Source organism: Ambystoma mexicanum, chromosome 4p (genome assembly GCF_040938575.1).
Source record: "Ambystoma mexicanum isolate Mex_15411 chromosome 4p, UKY_AmexF1_1, whole genome shotgun sequence".
Classification (NCBI taxonomy): Eukaryota; Metazoa; Chordata; class Amphibia; order Caudata; family Ambystomatidae; genus Ambystoma; species Ambystoma mexicanum.
The window spans coordinates 470268693-470286633 of record NC_090927.1 but is presented as its reverse complement, the minus strand read 5'-3'; the positions used below and the strand labels follow the sequence as shown (position 1 = coordinate 470286633).

The 17941-nt window shown below is 46.3% G+C and overlaps 1 protein-coding gene across 2 annotated transcripts in view; it reads right to left on the bottom strand.

Moving 5' to 3' along the window:
- ITGB1BP1 (integrin subunit beta 1 binding protein 1) overlaps positions 1-17941 on the bottom strand; it is a 269425-nt gene that overhangs the window by 188992 nt on the left and 62492 nt on the right. For both annotated transcript variants that reach the window (XM_069606001.1, XM_069606002.1), the window contains exon 4: positions 16850-16986. In XM_069606001.1, coding sequence (XP_069462102.1) covers positions 16850-16986 — 137 coding nt within the window. The remainder of the gene's footprint in view (positions 1-16849; positions 16987-17941) is intronic.

Genomic DNA, 17941 nt, shown 5'->3' with positions numbered 1-17941 from the left:
TCCCAACCTTATGCAAAACCCTTCTTTCCCAACCCCAATCTGTGGCACTAGAGTCGCACTGTAATAGGGTAGAATTTGATCTGAGGAACAATCCTAAACCAACAATTCTAAATAATTTAAATATTGATTATTACATCTGACCAAGAAAATAACTGCGAAAATGTTGAGCCAAGACACTGGAGAGCTCATAAACTTAGTGAGGCAAACTGCAGAATGTATTATTCTGCTCACTGCCTAATTTACAGAAAGCCTGCAATTAATTTATTTCTGAGTTTTGTATAGCACTTCAAATGTTCTGCTTGTGGGACACAAGTCAGGCTGAACACCAATATCTAGGGAAAGGAGTGAATGTATGTTTGCATACAGACTTTGTTAACTGGTTTATGGTCAGGAAACAGTCAGCCAGCATGAGATGGCGAGTCTGCATGTTACCACTCAATTTTAGAAAGTCTTTTGAATACGAGGTGGAATTAAAGAGCACGCAAAAGGGTGGAATTGTGCACACTTTAACAATGCTGCTGCCCAACCCAGAGTCAATAAGTAAAGCATTTCCAAAGTCATCATTAATGTTTATCTCAATGGAGCCATCATGGTTCAGGGTCCTTCTCCTCCTCCTCCTCCTCCTCCTCCTCCTCCTCCTCCTCCTCCTCCTCCTCCTCCTCCTCCTCCTCCTATGCGCCCTTGCCTTCTGTGCCTTTCTCCCCCTCTGTACAGGCTCCCCTGCCTTGCCGTACTGTCCCGGCTCCCTTGCCAGCCTTGGTTCCTTCGCCATCCTCCACCATCCCCCTGGCCCACTTGCCACCCTCTAGGGGAACTACCGTCCCCTGTGCCCTCCCGAGGAAGACCCTCAAATATGGCAAGCTGCTCCACATTGTCACTCTCAACACTCGATCTGCCGTCACTCAACTGACATCTGCAACCTCCTTGAACTGAAGGATCTCTATATGTGCTCGCCATCACGGAGACTTGGTTCAAGGAGAACTCAGTCACAAGCTTTGACACTCCTCCCTGAAGGCTACAAAATCCTCTCTGCGCCCAGGCCTAAGACAGGTGGTGGAGTTGCCTTATCTTCCCAGAATAGATACCTGTGTCCATCATTCCTACTCAGGCCTACTCCTCCTTAGAGTGCCTAGTTTGCAGACTCTGACTATCCCCAGTATCTTCTCCCTTCATGGCCACCTTCTATCCGCCACCAGGTCAGTCCACTCTCTTCCTCTCGGAATGGGCTGACCTGGTCTCCTCCCTACTCTCCTCCTCTCAACTCCTCCTTAAGGGTGATCTGAACATCCATCTGGACTCTCTCAACTCCTCAGGTCCTTCCCGCAACCTTTGCGACGCTCACCCTTTCTATCCTTCCCTTTGGCCCCACGCAAGGAGCTGGCCAATCCTGTAGCGGAATCTTCTTCTGTCACACCCACCCAGGACCTTTGCTCGGCCCTGGCTTCACACCAAAATCCCAAGACATCCTTTCCACCATCTCTTCCACACCAACACTGGAGCCTCCCTTGGGCCCCCCTCCACTTACCCTCTCGTCTCTCTCACCCGTCACATCTGATGAGGTTACCAGACAGGTCCAATCTATGAAGGCTTCATCTAAACAGGGTGACCCCTGCCCCTCAAAACCATTAAAGACAATATCGACTCCCTCGCCCCAGCTTTGGCTGATCTCTGCAATCTGTTCTTCTCCACTGGAGTTTTCCCAACTGCACTGAAGCACCCTCTGCTAAAAAAAACCCTCTGCCAAACCCTCCATTCTTGCAACTACAGCTCCATCTCTCTTCCTGGGCAGACTCCTGGAGAAACTGGCTATCTCTCAGCTGACCCTGCACACTGAATCCATTGGTTGCTTCCATGACCAGCATCCAGAGGCACTGAAACTGCTCTTCTGAACACCCATGAAGATCTGCTCTCAAACTGTGACACTAACACCCTATCTAGCCTCATGCTCCTCGACCTTTCCTCTGCCTTCGACACGGTTAACCACAACATCCTGATCGCACATCTTTGTGACACCCTGAGAATCACAGGTCAGGCTCTGGCGTGGTTAACCCCCTTCCTCTTGGACCACCAATCCCAGGTGGAAATCAGAGCCTTTCACTCGACTATTACTCTCTCAATCTGTTGCATTCCACAGGGCTCTAACCTATCCCCCTGGTTCCTCAACGTCTATATGGCTGCCCTGGCACAGAGGATTGCCACCTTCACCTCTAACTGCCAGTGTTATGCAGATGACAGGCAATCCTCCTCCTCCTCCTCCTCCCACATATCTGACCGTCTGTCCGCTATTCAGTCATGGTGTGCTGCAAACAACCTCTTCCTCAACGCCACTAAGACTGAGATCGTTTGCATTGGGACCCATGCTCCTGCTTTCCCACTTTCACTCTGGCCGGCCTCCCTTGACCCTGCACCTGCAAAGCAAGAAACCTTGGGGTCATCTTTGATTCCACCCTCTCCTTCTCCTCTCACATTTCAGACATCTCTAAAAAGTCCAACTATCAGCTACACCTCCTCAGAGGTACTCTACCCATTCTCACTTTCCCCCAGATGCTCACTGTCTCCAGAGCCTCCCTTCTGCCCTGCGCCCTCTGCAACTCATCCAGAACAGAACCGCAAGACTTATTCTTGGCCTTAAACCCACAGACTGCATCTCTCTGGCACTAAAATACCTCCACTGGCTTCCCGTGGCTGCAAGGATCAAATTCAAGACCCTTTGCATTGTTCACAAGGTTTTCTGGGGCCTGGGACCCACCTACCTTCAATGCTGGCTACCTAAATACTGTCCCTCACGAGCCCTCTGCTCATCTACCTCCAACCTTCTGCAAGTGAGCCGGTTCTCCAAGCAGAGATTTGGTGGGAGATCCTTATCCTCAGCAGGTGCCTCCCTCTGGAATAGCCTCCCTGCTGCCCTACGTCTTGAGCCGTATCTCCTCCAGACCTTCCTCTCCTCTTCCTTCTCTCTCCCTCTACCCTGCTAATCTAGTTTTCTGTCCTTTCCCTCTTTCCATCTTATTCCTTACAGCATGATGACTGGCCGAATGATGTACCTCAGAGTCTCACTGGTCCCTGGCACCACCTCCAGTTCTCTCTCCCACTTGCCTCAGGGCCCTACACCCCATCCACACTCATACACTGAGAAATTAACCAGAGAGTGGCTCTCTCTGCACATACCGTAGTCTCAACAGACCGGGTGCACTTGACCCTCCCCCGTCTTCACCCCCAATTATATTGTTAAAATTGTAGAATCGCCGTCAGGCCTATCTGCTATATCCGATACTGTTAAATGTATTTTATGCACTTACTCTGCCTGTGCAGACTATTATCGTCTCAGATTTAGTCTCTGAGCAACTTATCTTTTCCCCTGTGTTGCCACCTTTCTTGAGCGCTTTACAACACTTGCCTGTGTATAGATGCTATATAAATAAACAATACCATACCATTAGTAAACACACACACTCCTGGATAGGGACTTTGTTTCCTTTTCATTCCATGAAGCATGATCGCCCCCACCCCCATTTGATTTACAGCAGTGAGTAACTAAGAATAAAACTCTAGCGCAGATAGCACAGTTCCACACAACTTCTCAATTTATTTTGACATGTTTTTATTGGCATTTTAATGTAAACATTTGCGTTACAAGAGAATGATTAGGATCATGCAGTAATGCCAGTTTTAAATAATAACCATCAAACAAACAAAAACGAGAGATTTTCGCTACAGTCTTGGCATATGGAACATGAGAACGAGCGGATGTCTCCTCATCCGAGGTGCCGTTCTTGCCCTTCTTGGGGGCAACTCCCCCAGTTCACACATGGTGGGGGTGGGCAGTTTGCCCCCCGGGCATGGGGGAGTGCTCTTCATGATGTGCAGTTCGTTCATGGAAGCTTGCCCTCGGAAGGATGAAACATATCCCATACTAGTGCTTTCCAGGCAACCCTTTTGTCATTACCATCCAGCTCTGATCTATTTACCGCCTCCATCCATACCTTAGTCTCAGCCTCCGCCCACCTCTCCAATTCCCTGTGCCAGTGTTGGTACCATGGCCCCCCCAGCCCTCTTCCATGATATGGCAATGGTTCCCTTAGCCAGGATACATGCGAGGTCCATGAATTTATGCACATGCTTATGTTTGCTGATCCTGGGGTAAGGAGGCACTCTTTCGGTGACCACTCATATCGAGTAACACCAGCAGCTCTACAAGCTTGCTCTATTCGCACCCAAAGATCCCCCGCCCGCTCGCAGCCCCAAAACATATGCATCAGATCTGCCCCCTCCCTACTGCACCATTGGCAAACTGGGCTCGCGTTCCTGTTGAAGGTGCCTATTCTGTGTGGGGTCATGTAAGTGCGGTACAACACATTCAGCTATATTAGTTTGAACCAGTGGTTCCGCGAAACTGCTTTGGGGTAACTCGGCGTCCTCTCCCAGTCCCGTTCTGTTAATGTCGTGCCCAGGTCTGCCTCCCATTGTTCTTTCAATGCTGCACTCTTGGGGTTCGGCGTGTCTATGAGCATGCTGTATAGGCTAGAGATTGGGCACTAGCCACCTTCAAGATTGTACATTAGGGTAAGAATTGGTTCAGCCTGCGGCTCGTCCGGCCAGCCCTCCCAGCCATCTCTGGGCACCTTTCGAACCCGTTGATACCACAGGAACTGCCCACCAGGGACTCCCTCCCGCACCCGTATTGAGCTGAATTCCCTGAAGACCCCTACGTCATACATGTCTCCCCAGGTGTATATCCCGTGCCCTTCCCATCTTCGCAGCGCCGCCAGCTCCGAGCTGTCCCGGGATGCACCTGCCGCTATTGGTATCTCTGGGGTGTAAGGTTTAAGGGTGTGTGATTCCCAGTACCGCTCGCGTTCTTTTCCATATCTTCCTCCCCAGTGTCACCACCATTGGAGTGCGTTCCGCAGCCCAGAGGGTTACCCAAAGTACTTCTTTTAGTATGGCGGGTGCAACCAGCTGTTGTAGCAAGACAGTCTCCGAGGTGGGGTCGTCGGACAGCCATTTGACAACGTGGCTGAGCCAGATAGTACTTTTCTAGGTTCGGCAGCTTTAAGCCCCCCGGTCATATGGCAGGTATAGGGTCTTCAATGAGAGTCTGTGGCGAGCAGCACCCCACAGGAACCCCCAGAGCAACCCCTCCAGTGTACGGAAGAAGGAGGCCTTGACATAGCAGTGCACGTTGTTAAAGAAGTATAAGAACCTCGGGAGGATGATCATCTTGGTAATGGCGACTGTCCAGTAGTGATAATGGCAGCTTGGCCCAGAACTTCATGGAGTTCCTCATGCCATGCAACACCCTAGCCGTGTTATTCTCGAGTGTTTGTTCAGGCGAATGTTTAATGTTGACCCCCAGGTATTTGAACGAGACAGTCTCCCATCGGAGGCCAACTGCAGGCAGCATACTGGGGTCTCTCCCTGTTAGGCCAGCAATCGGCAATATGCAGGATTTAGATCTGCTGAAGCTAATTCCAGAAACCTTGCCATAGTTGTCCAGTATATCTAGGATCACTGGGACATTTAAATGTGGGTCCCTGACGTATAGAAGGACATTGTCTGCATAAAACGATAGTAAGTGCCCCGCCCCCCCCCCCGACCCAGATGCCCGCATCTAAATATTGCTTCCCAAGGTATATCGCCATGGGATCGAGACCCAGGATGTACAGCATTGGGGAGAGCGGACAGCCTTGCCTGGTCCCCCTCTCAATATCCCAGATTGCAGACACCAACCTCCCCCTTTTGACCCTGGCTTTAGGATTAGTGTACAGAATGCGAACCCAGCGAACGAAGGCCTCCCCGAATCCAAACCCCTTCAATGTCGCTAACAGCCACTCCCAATAGATCAAATCAAACGCCTTAATTGCATCCAAAGAGAGTATAGCATATTCCTTTTGGGAGCCCTCAGTATGCGCCAGGATGTGTTGCAGTCTACTCCCGTTTAGGGCAGTGCTGCGCCCAGGTATAAAGCCTGTTTGATCGCGGTCTATTATATCCCCAATTATCCTATTCAGGAGTTTGGCAAGGACTGTGGTGAGGATTTTGACGTCATAAGTTAGCATCGCCGGGGGGGGGGGGGGGGTGGAACGTGTATGAGTCACAGCTTTCGGTCGGTTTCCCAGGCTTCGGTATTGGGACAATTAATGTTTCTCTCATAGACCCCGGTAGTACCCAGTTGGTGAATGCTTCTTGGTAGACCTCGAGCAGGACCGGCGTGATGACATCATCATATGTTTTATAGAACTCTGGGGGGTGGGGAGGGGGGGGGAAGAGGTTGGAGTCCATCGCTGCCCGGTGTTTTGCCGGAGGCGAGGGACCCGATTGCCTCAGTGATGTTCTCACCCGTTATTTCAGCATCTAGGGCCTCTCTGTGTGTGTTCTATTTTGGGAAGGCCTATTTCATCTAATATGTCTAATATGTTTGAGTTTGCCACTTGGTGGTCGTGGCCATCCTTTATCTCTGATTTGGTGCCTCAGGTGTTCCCTTCGGCATAGACATGCTAACAGCCTGCCTGGTTTGTCGCCTTCGGCGTGTGATTTGGCTGTTCTAACTGCGAAGTCAAATTTGGAGAGCCTTCCCCATGCCTCCAAACCATTCCCCCGCAGCAGCAATGCTAGTTCCTCCTCCTCCCCCAGTGTTCCCGTGGTGCTAGTTTCTTTGTGTTTTATTTCCTCTTCAGTTTTTTCAAGTTCCACCCTTAGTGTTTTCCGTATGCCGCCAGCTCCCACGATGGCCTCCCTCTTGACAACCACCTTCATTGCTTCCCACACAGTGCCCCAGTGTTCTACACTTCCCACATTTGCTTCCAAATACCCTTCTAGCTTTTCCCGTAGCTCTTCCGCAAAGATTTGGTCTTTCAGGGCATCTGGGGACATGCGCCATAGTGTTATAGGTGGTCTGGGGCCCCTCATTGTCCACAGCACCTGCAGCGGGGAGTGGTCCGATATTGACCTGCCCAAGTATTGGGCAGATTCCATTTGTGGCTGACAATGTTTGGACACAAATATGTAATCTATCCTAGTGCGCAGGGCGTGGGGGGCAGCGAAGTATGAGTATTCTCTGTCCATTGGGTGGAGTTCCCACCACACGTTGACCGGGTCAAAGGATTCTATCAGAGCGTTGAGCGCCCCGGTCGCGGCATCGTTTCTGGTTACTGGTGATCTAGATCTGTCCAGTTCCCAGTCCCTTACACAATTAAAGTCGCCCCCCCCCCCAGATGCAGAGGCTGTCTTGGCAGCCAGCTAGCTTGGCTCCCAGTGTATCTAGGTGCTTTGGGATTCCACAATTGGGGAAGTATGAGTTTATTATGCAGATTTCAGTCTGTTCAATCCATCCCCTCACCAGCAGGTAGCGGCCCTCCCGGTCCGCCTCCCAGCTCGATACCTTGAACGGAACCAAAGGGCTGATCCAGACAAGCACCACCCGGGCATATTTGGAGTAGGGACCCCCCTGTTGCACTGCCCGTCCCAGTGATCTCTCAGCACCCCCAGGGTTCGTTGGGTCAAATGGGTCTCTTGAAGCAGGGCTATGGACACCTTCTTCCTGCTAAGGATGGATTTAATTCTGTTCCTGCGTATGTAGGTGCCCAGGCCCCGGACATTCCATGTTAAGATTCTAATGTCATTGGCCATTTCGCATGTGCAACCCCAACAGCTGGGTCCAGAGCCATCCAGCCATTGATTTTGCCTGCCCCAGCCGAGCTCACCCCCCCCATCCCACAACCTGCAGCAGCACTCTCGCCCCTCATGTTACATGCCTCATTTTGCGCTAAGATCTCATCGTTTGCATAATAAGAACAAACCAAAACCAAACAAATTGGCAACCAACCCAAAACTAGAACTGGGTAACTGCGCTCAGCAGCCACCTTGAATCTGTGGTGCTCGAGCGCCCCCGCAACCGACTGGTCCTCCAGGGCCAAGGCGTGCGGGCTGTGGTGTGTCAGCAACCGGCTGACACTGAACAGTTCGTGTGGTGTGCGCCTTCACCCGGTCAGAGGCTCACGCTTGCCCCTGCCTCATAAAATGCTGTGGCGGTCTTCTCAGTGTTCATTTGCGCCCGTGCAGGCTTCACTTAATGCACCCCCCCCCCTGCAGGTGGCTGGATCAACGTTCCTCATGTAACAGCTTCGCGGCCATCATACAGGTTGTTGTGCTCCAGCCACATGTTGACTGCAGCAGGCGTTTCAAGAAAGACGGCACGCCCTTTGTAGAGGACCTTGAGGCGGGACTGGTACATGAGCATGCATTTGAGGTTCAGTTTCTTAAGTTTCTGCTTAACTGGCACGAAAGAGTTCCAGGCCCTCTGCACCGCCGGGGTATAGTCCGGGTATATGGTTATGTTGGCGTTATCCGGGCGGATCTCTCCTCCCTCTCTAGAGAACCTCAGAATGATTCCCCTATCGCGGAAGTTCAGTATCCTGGCTATCAAGGGTCGTGGATGCGAACCCGGATGTGGCCTTTTTTGTAGTGATCTGTGGGCCTGTTGCACCGTGAACCCCTTTGATAATTTCTCCGCTCCAATCTCCTGGAGTATCATGTTTTCGATTAAGTCTGTTGGTTGGGCCCTTCCATTCCCTCCGGAACCCCCAGAACCCTTATGTTATTACGCCAGGCTCGCCCTTCGGCATCTTCTGCTTGTGCTTCCAGCGCTGCGTTCTTCCATTCGAGCTCCATCAGTCGCCTCTCCAGATCACTAGTGGTACCTGCTGTCTCCTTCAGGGTTGTTTCGGCCATGGTGACTCTTTCCATTAGGTTTCTCATATCTTGTCTCATCAACTGCATGTTCGACTTAATCTCCCCAATCGTGGTGTAGATGAAGGTGCATAAGGCTGCAATTGCTTCAAGCACTTGATTGTCACTGCTAGCGGGGCTCTCTGCGGGTTGTGCTTGTGCTTCTGGGGCGGTTTGTGGTTGCCCTTTCTGTTTGGCGACATTGAAGGAGTCCATGATCGTGGTTTCCTTTTTTTGTTTCGTGCACGGCATGGCCCCAGTGGTGGTCAAGAATGCAGAGGGATATGGCACTCTTGCAAGGGTAGTACTCCGCCTGGATTCACGCTTTGAGTCTAAGGACCAGCCGCTTGCGATTTATAGAGGTTATAGGCCCCCAGGATCTAGGCTCTGGTGCCCTCAGGACGTGCGGGAGGATTCGCCCCTAGTGTAGTGCGGCATGCGGTGTGCCGCGGCACGCTGCCCCAGTGCCTCGTTTCGATGTTTGTCCCATCCAATTCCTTCAACAAATAATGTCCCAGCCCAGGACGGATTATGTCCAGGAGTCACCGGGTCCCAGCCCCTCTGCGCGTAGTGTGGCTCTCTCGGTGGGCCTCAGGCGTGCAGTCGCACCACGTACCTCTTATCCCCTCCGGCGTCCTCTGTGTGTACCAGGCCCCTCCAGCTCGCACCCACCAGCCCTCAGTCAGGGCAGGGGGCCCTCCTCCATCGCATGAGAGTCCAGACGGGGGGGGGTCTCTGTGTCCCTCGATGTCCTCTGCCGCGCCTTCTCGGTGTGCCGGCGTGCTTAGCGCCGTCGGGCCCACTCATAGTCGAACTTCCAGCCGCTCCTCCCCCTCACTGCCGAACCAAGGCCACGTCGGCCATCTTGGGGCCCAGGGGGTCTCGGTCGTCTCTTCACCCGCCCGCACTCCGATTTTAAGATGTGTGGTCTAGGGGGCAGGAGAAACGCTTGCCAAAGCCACCAGTGTGGGCCAAGTCGCTTGTTCTTGCCTTTTGTTTAAAGAACGCAGGATCTTTTCAGGATCAGGGCAGGAGCCGCGGGTGAAAGCGTCCTCACGGCATCAGCTCAAGCCACGCCCCCTCCCCCCCACACATCTTCTCAAATAAAACCTATAGGCCAATTTCAATGTAAATGAGGTAAGAACTGTTACATTAAATGTGCCTACATTGTCTCAAATCACACAAACTGAAAATGGCGGACACACAACGCCACTATATACAGTAAGCTCCTTGCTTACTTTGACAGAAAATCTTATTATTAATGTCAATTTACTAACTCACTGCCGACTGAAATTGACGCCAAATGCAACACGTGAACAAATACTTCTACTGCCCTGCGCTCTATGCTTAACGAGGCAAGCAAGAAAGAGTTCTCTAAGTGCTGCATACACAAAACTTGCCCAAGTACACGAAAGTGTAGATGTTCTGGATAAAACAGCATTAGCGGAGAACTGCAATAAATGTGAAATCTTTACAATCCGGTCCGTGACTTTATCTACTGGCTCTACGACCCGAGTTGCGGAACTGAGAACGCAGGATAATGTGTGCGAGATAAATACCTCCTTGATCCAGTCTCCTTTCGATGTAACGGATTCAGAACTATTGTCAATCCAAGTGTCTGCAAACACCTTATCCATGTCCCCCCTAAACCAATCAAATGGTCAGGTAGACAAAAATACTGTACAGAATAAATCTCAAACTAAAGAAGGAGCTATGACGCCCATGATGGTAGCAACTGCAAAACTGCATGAAGCTGAATCTAACGTGCTAATGTCATCATATGCCTCCCGAGGTTCCACAAAAACTGGACTTGTAAACCGCAAACAGAGCTCAACTAAGTCTAACCTGTTACACTCTTGTCTACCTATAACAGCAAATAGCACCGGAGAAGTACATGAAGTGGAAACTTGGAACCCACATGAAATTTCTACAACACCTCAATCACATCTGCTTAATATAGAAACAAATCCAATACCAACTTTAGAGACCTCATTAAAAGCTCTAGATCCAGTAGGACGAGAGGCACGTCTGACAGAGAGGCTAACTGCTGATTACAATGCCATCAAAGAAAAACTGATACAGAGTTTCGGAGAAAAGTCCAACTCTAAGCATGTAAATCGTATAATAAGCAGACATAGCCCCAATAACATCTGCCGTCACTCTAAATTTGGTTTTTTTGATCAGAATCTTCCAAACCACAATTCAACAATTGATTACACAACCATCGGTGATAAAAATGTTGTAAAGACAGTTGAGATGGAGAATCTAATCCAAATGAATGAAGACGAGGTAGAAAATGAGTCTCTACAGCAACGTAGGAAGGGACGAGATTCCATGGCCAAACAAACACATGAAACGGCGCCAAAACTTACAGCTGCTACTTCTGCACAGGATCAAATGAATAAATCCAACCTGTCAGTAGCAGCTGGCATTCAAATCCACAATAATGTATTGGCCGCCACTTCTTTGGCGCTAATCCCGTTCGTAAAACTGTACGAGAGTCTAAATGAGGCTATAAAAGAGCAGAGTACGCAAATTACTCAGCTTATCTCAAAAGTTGACAAGATGGAACATATGAATAATGCCTTGCTGCAAAGAATGGACAGAGAGGCGGAGACGTCCTCACAATGGCAATATCGCCTTGGAGATCTTCTAGCAAGTACCCACGTGGATAATTCCACCTTAATGGCCGCAACGCTTGAATGTATGAAATGGGCAAGGCACAATATTCCAATAAATACGGAACAATTACCAGAGCACTTAAATGGAGCTGTCACGCTGAATAAAACTACTCCTGCTCCTAAAATCACAAACTCCGTTTCAGCTGCGGCCCATCTCTCAAAGAACAATCCTCAAGTGGAGTCATCTAGTTCTAACAGGAATAATAGACAACTCCAGGAAATTCCTGCTCAAGCAGTCAAAACTAAACCAAATACTGAAGCCCCGCTGACCTGCTCAACTACAAATACTAGTAGGGCACTTGCAGACAGAAGAACAACCTCAACGGTACAAATACAAGAAACCCAGACCTCCTCTGATGCTGCAGAAATAACAGATCCGACCCACTTGGCTATAGAGATCGGAGAACCAATACAATCACTGGAAACTCACAGTGCGACTGGAAATCAAACACTACCGTCTACATCGAGGCTCATAAACTCGTTTGACATCTTTAAGGGTGGAGCAAAAAATTTTCAAGTGGACAGCTTAAAGATACCAACACTGTCTGAAAAAAAGGTACGATTGGCTCCAAAAAAGCAAGCAACCAATCAAGCAAAAAAACGTAATACTAATGTAAAACAGTTTGTAAGAAATATAGTAACTCCACAAAAGCTTGCGCTGTTCGAACGACCTACAAAAGAGGCTGCTGTAGATAATGTCATCACTGTGCAATCAAAGGAGAGACGGAATAAATTGAATGATGCAAAATCATCGTCAATACAAAAACAAAATCCAAATAAGCGTGCTCGTCTAGATTCGATTTCTGCACAAGATGAGGACTCAGTAGACCTATGTGACCTCTCAACTTACTCAATTGACTCTGACAGTTCCTCCTTAACCTTATCTACAGAGACATTGAGTAAAAGACAACCAATTGGACCAAGCAAAGTACTCTCTAGGAAACTTATAGGTGATGAGGATAAAGGGCATAGAAAGGTCACCATGTTTCCTCCTACCTTTGATACGAACTCCTCGGAACCTAATCAACCTAGAACACACCAAGTTACAAACAGAAAAATGGTATCTGAATCATTACAAAATTTCAATCCGAAAATGACTGCTGCTCAGCGAAATAAACAAATCTCATTAAGAATAAGTGAAAGCGATGGACGTCAATCTAGCTCCAAATATCATTCTTGGAGAATTAGAGTGGAAAATGTGATGTCTGATGATAAAGATGTTAACTTAAACAGAAGAAACATTATGAAACTACTGCATATCATCCCTTCACTCCGTACAATTACATCAGAAGACATTCAAATTGTTGAATACATTTCAGAGGAATCCGCTGACAAAGTTTTCTTACATATTAATTCATCAGCAGTGGAAAAAACTCTTTTTGCTGCACAAGATGAACTGCTGGCCTTTGGTTTTGAAATACACTCAGAGAGAAATATGTTAAATTATGGGAAAAGTGATGAAATAAAATCAAGAAATGATTGTCGTCGTGAAAAATTGAGGAACCAATTGTCATTGCGAAAATGTGGAGTAGAAACAAAACCTACATGGAAAAATTATGATGAAACCATAAAACGAGCTACATCACAGAAAGATCAACAAACATAACCATCACCAAAAACGGATATGGAAAAATGCGGGATCCTCTCTTGGAACACCAGAGGATTCCTTCATCTATTCAATGAGTTTCCTAAGGCCTTAATAAATAATTTTGCCATTTGTCTCCAAGAAACATGGCTTCGAGAAGTTCCATCGAAAGACGGTTATTCCATCATTCTAAATAAAGCAGGAAAACATCAACGTGGGAGACCTTTCTCTGGTTTAATCACAATGGTTAATAATGCCTATGGATGGGAGGTCATTCAAACATTCATGCCAAACCTCTTTGTACTAGGAACTCTACTACAGCTGAGCCAGAAGGAAAATATACCCTCCCCACAACTGCTAATTATTAATCTTTATTGGAACCCAGCCATGATCTCTACTGCAAGTTTCATTAAATCAGTAACGGCAATTATTGATCCCTATTTAACATCAGATTTGGAGACCATTATAATAATATGTGGAGACTTTAACTTCTCATGGCTCGAACTACCTCCCAAAAATAAGACTGAACAAACTGTAATACGAACTAGAGGAGATAAATGGTTAGAAGCGATGCAATCGAGAAACTGCGAGATGGTCAATGGTTCAATTAAAGGTGACATTCCCCCAAACTTTACCTGGAACAAAGATAAAAGCCAAAAAATATTAGATTACTTTTGGATCTCTGCTCCTTTCTGGTCAAAAGTTACAAAAATGTCAATAACTAAAACAGCAGTGAGTGATCATAGTATATTGGAACTAATCTGTATTCTAGAACAGTGCATAACATCAGCACAGTATGATTTACCTCTGGAAGCGAATGAGGGGCTGAGTAGGCTACGAATTAAAAACCATCACATCCGTCAGCTGAGAGATGGCCTTAAGGATGACATAACAACAACTCCCGACAAAATAAACTATGCACCTTTGCTAATCCAATTTGGCACTACAAAAAAACAAACTCACAAAACCTCGCAAACTCAGAAAAAAAATATATATAGTGCACAGGTAAATTTGCAAAAGAAACAAATGACCAAAAGCATCAGGCAAATCAACAAGAAAGATATTAAGTCTTTTGAGAAAAAAAGGGAAATCCAAAACTGTAAAACGAAATACCGAAACTGGTTAAAATCTTTCAAGATAATCAGAGATCAAGAACGAGCTGAAACAATGGTAGGCCTAATTATTCAGCGGAACTCACGAGACATCTGGAAAATTTTAAATAACAACAACACTCAAGATTCTGGTTTCATTAATGGAATATCAAAGCTTACCTGGGAACAACATTTTAGGAAAGTATTTGTAAGCACTTCAACTTTAAGCAGCCCAATACAACAGATAAATCCGGTCACATGGGATGAATCTAGAGAAAAAATTCTTACTCAAATAACACAATTGAAGAATTCTCGTGCAGCGGGCCCTGATGGGCTAACAAATGTTCTATTAAAAGAAAAAAAGGAGCTTTGGGCCGACTTTATTGTAGACCTGTTTGAGCTAATTTCAGAAGCTAGGATGATACCGTGCTCATGGAGGACTGCAATTATAGTACCAATATTCAAGAAAGGCAATAGGGAGAACCCGGCCAACTACCGCCCAATTGCCCTCTTGGATATAATAGGGAAAATCTTTGCTACTTGCTTACAACAAAAACTCTCCAAATGGGCATCTTGTAACAACTTATTGGATAAGCGACAAACAGGTTTCACAAAGGAGGTCGGAACTGAAATCAATCTCTTCATCCTAAACATACTTAAACTTGAATCATTGAAGAACAAAGGGAGCATCTTCATAGCATTCATAGATATGCGGCAGGCATTTGACCAAATCAATCGCACAAATCTATGGGAAAAATTAACATCATGGTCATGCCCTCCAAATATTCTCCATCCACTTATGGCCCTACACACAGGTACCTCAATAAAAGTCTGCATCGATAATAAAGGCACCGTGACAAATGAAATTCCAACCACCAAAGGAGTGAAACAGGGATGCACCCTTGGCAGCCCTACTGTTTAAGTTATACATTGCTGATTTAACAAAGTCCTTCGCGAATATTCCCTGCTTTCCACCGAAAATAAATAACCAACCTATTAGTTATGCGACATATGCCGATGACATTGTATTATTTGATCAAACTAAAATAGGACTCCAACGTCTAATACAAGCATTGGTTATATATCTGCAGACAAACGGTTTGGAAATAAATGCTGGGAAATCAAAGATCATGTCCTTTGGACCAACAAAGAAAAGATTGGCTGAGAATTTCAGTTGGTATGCAGCTGGAGAAAAGATCGAGACTGTACACACTATACGTTATCTAGGGATACAAATAAACAAATCCATCAGAGAACAAGAATGGATTTTAGATTTGAAGCATCGTATGACTTCTTTCACCCTACAAGGAAAACGCCTACATAATGAATTTGGCAAATTTACCCTGATTCCAGTCTTAACCTTCTATCGACAAAAAGTCATTCCTACTCTGACCTATGGGGCGGAGGCCGGACTAAACATCGATAATCGTATTTGGGCAGTTTTGGAAGGGCAATTTTGGAGAGGAGTTTTAGCTCTGCCAAGCTGTGTGTCTATTGTCGCAATAAGACATGAACTAGGCCTTGATCCCTTAGACGGCCTGATTCTTTGGAAGTCCATTGTTTTGTTACGAAAAATGAACCTAAAAATAGTCGCTCCAGCCTATGAGATCTTAAAACAAAAAGAAGATAAACAATATTCAGGGATGATACATATTTGGGCTACGAAAATTAGGAAATCTCTAGCGGTCATGGATATCTCTTGGGAGTCTGTATGTAACACACCACAGATTGCAAAAAGAAAACTGAGATCCTGGTACTGGATAAAAAACGAAGAACGTCGAATGGCAATGTCATCTTCGCTTAATTTAGGCTTGACATGTAATACTCTTGACAAGCTGCCCAAATACTTAACAAGATTTCCGTCAAGATACCATCGCAACAAATTTTTAAGATTTCGGCTAAATTTATATGAAACTAAAGAGATAATGTACCTGAGACACTACAAAGAGATAGATGATAATAAATGTAGGCTCTGTAAAAACGAAGTAGAATCACTTAAACATCTAGTCTCTGATTGTGACCAGGTGGCGACTCAGCGTGCATTTTTCTTTAAACATCTAACAACTGTCCAACCAACGGACCATCTGTGGTGCATGCTGGTAGCTGGAAATAATGTTAAATCAATTTGTGCAGTGGTAGATTTTCTCGATAACATCTTGGAGAAAGCCTTGTGCTGAAAACAAACTTTTCATCTGAAAGAGCCGGAAGAAAACAATGAACCTATAAGAGAGCTAATTGATGACAAAGAAAGATGATGAAAAATTTTGTATGAATTTTCGTAATTGAAGTTGTGTAAATAACTAATTGTTACAAGTAAAATAAAAAAAAATAAAAATATAGGCCAATTTCAGGAGGTATGGTCCAACAGAGGACATAACTAACATACTGATCTAGAAGGAGATTATAGATTGCAGAGCAAGGTGGCATTTCCAGAAACCACCAAATATGGAATACAAAAGCAAATGAATAGTCCACTTAACTCTTTTGGGAAGCTTTACCTGTTGGAGCAGCCAGTACTGGAAGCTAGTAAAAACATGAACGAATGTTGTAAATTCGAATGAAGGAAACACCAATTTGTTTTGGGCAAGGTGGTAACCACTTGCCATTTAGCTTCTCATAAATTTGAGGCTGAAGCAATGCAATAAAAAAAAATGTACACAGTACAAATATACTTTTATTCTAGCATGGACTAACAACTAAACGCACATAAAATAATAAAATCAGAATTGACTTTTGAAACGGACTGCAGAAATGTTCAACTTTACCTGAGCCACATCAATGTAGGTGATCAAATCCAATGGGCCCTGGAGGTTTTTGCTTTCCTCAAGTTTCAACTTCTCAATGGCACCCACATATTTAACTCGAAATTCTGCACTAGTCTCAGAATTACTATTGCTTTGTCCTGCAAGTAAGAGAAACAGGTCACACAAATGTTTTGCAGTTCATCAAAAATACATTGCCTGCATTGCAAATCCCCTTGATGGTGGCAGCATCAAGGGAGCCTGAAAATGCTCACCTTCTCCAACCTCTGCAGTGCGACAGCCCAGCAGCCTGGATTTGCCTCTTATTCCAATGTCTCCTCACTCGTCTACATGCCTCCAATTTCTCCTCAGTCGTCTACATGCCTCCAAAAACCTGTCATTAAGCCTCTTCTAAAAAAAAACTACAGCTGACCCCCAATGACCGAGCAAGCTACCAACCAATCACCAACACACCATTTATGGCAAATGTCCTCTAGAATTGTACCCACCAACAACTTTAGGAAAACGTTGAACACTAAGATCCTTCACAAGTCAAATCACAAAGTCAGACAGATGAGAGGAAAGGAATCCACTCTCCTATCTGGAGCTTGCTGAAAAACAATGTTTGCGCTATCGCACCAAGAGCACACATCGTACTGGACATCTCATGGACATGCAACTGCCAAGGACCCTTTTTGCACCATAAATTAAACCACATACATGTACACTAAATGTTCTGTGCAAAGAATAGGCATAAGAAAGATCTTGCAAACTGGGACAGTTGAGAGACTGGCCCGTCTTTGCTTGCTTTAACCAACATGCCACATGCCCACATTGCCTCATCCAAGGAATTCGGAAGAGCAGACACATTCAAATTGGTTACTCTATGCCTCCATCAAATGGAGCTAGAACAGCAAGAAGTCTTCATCCTGAAGTACAACAGTTCAACAAAATAATCAAGCCATGACAGACTAGAATTTAAAAGTTAATTCCCGCCTAGAAACTCAAAGGACGGGAGTCCTTGCTAATCCATAAATCAACATAACATCCCCCTCTCCTAGCCCTCTGACTCATCCCTCCATCTCCTACTTCCATATTCATCTCTGTCAACCCTTG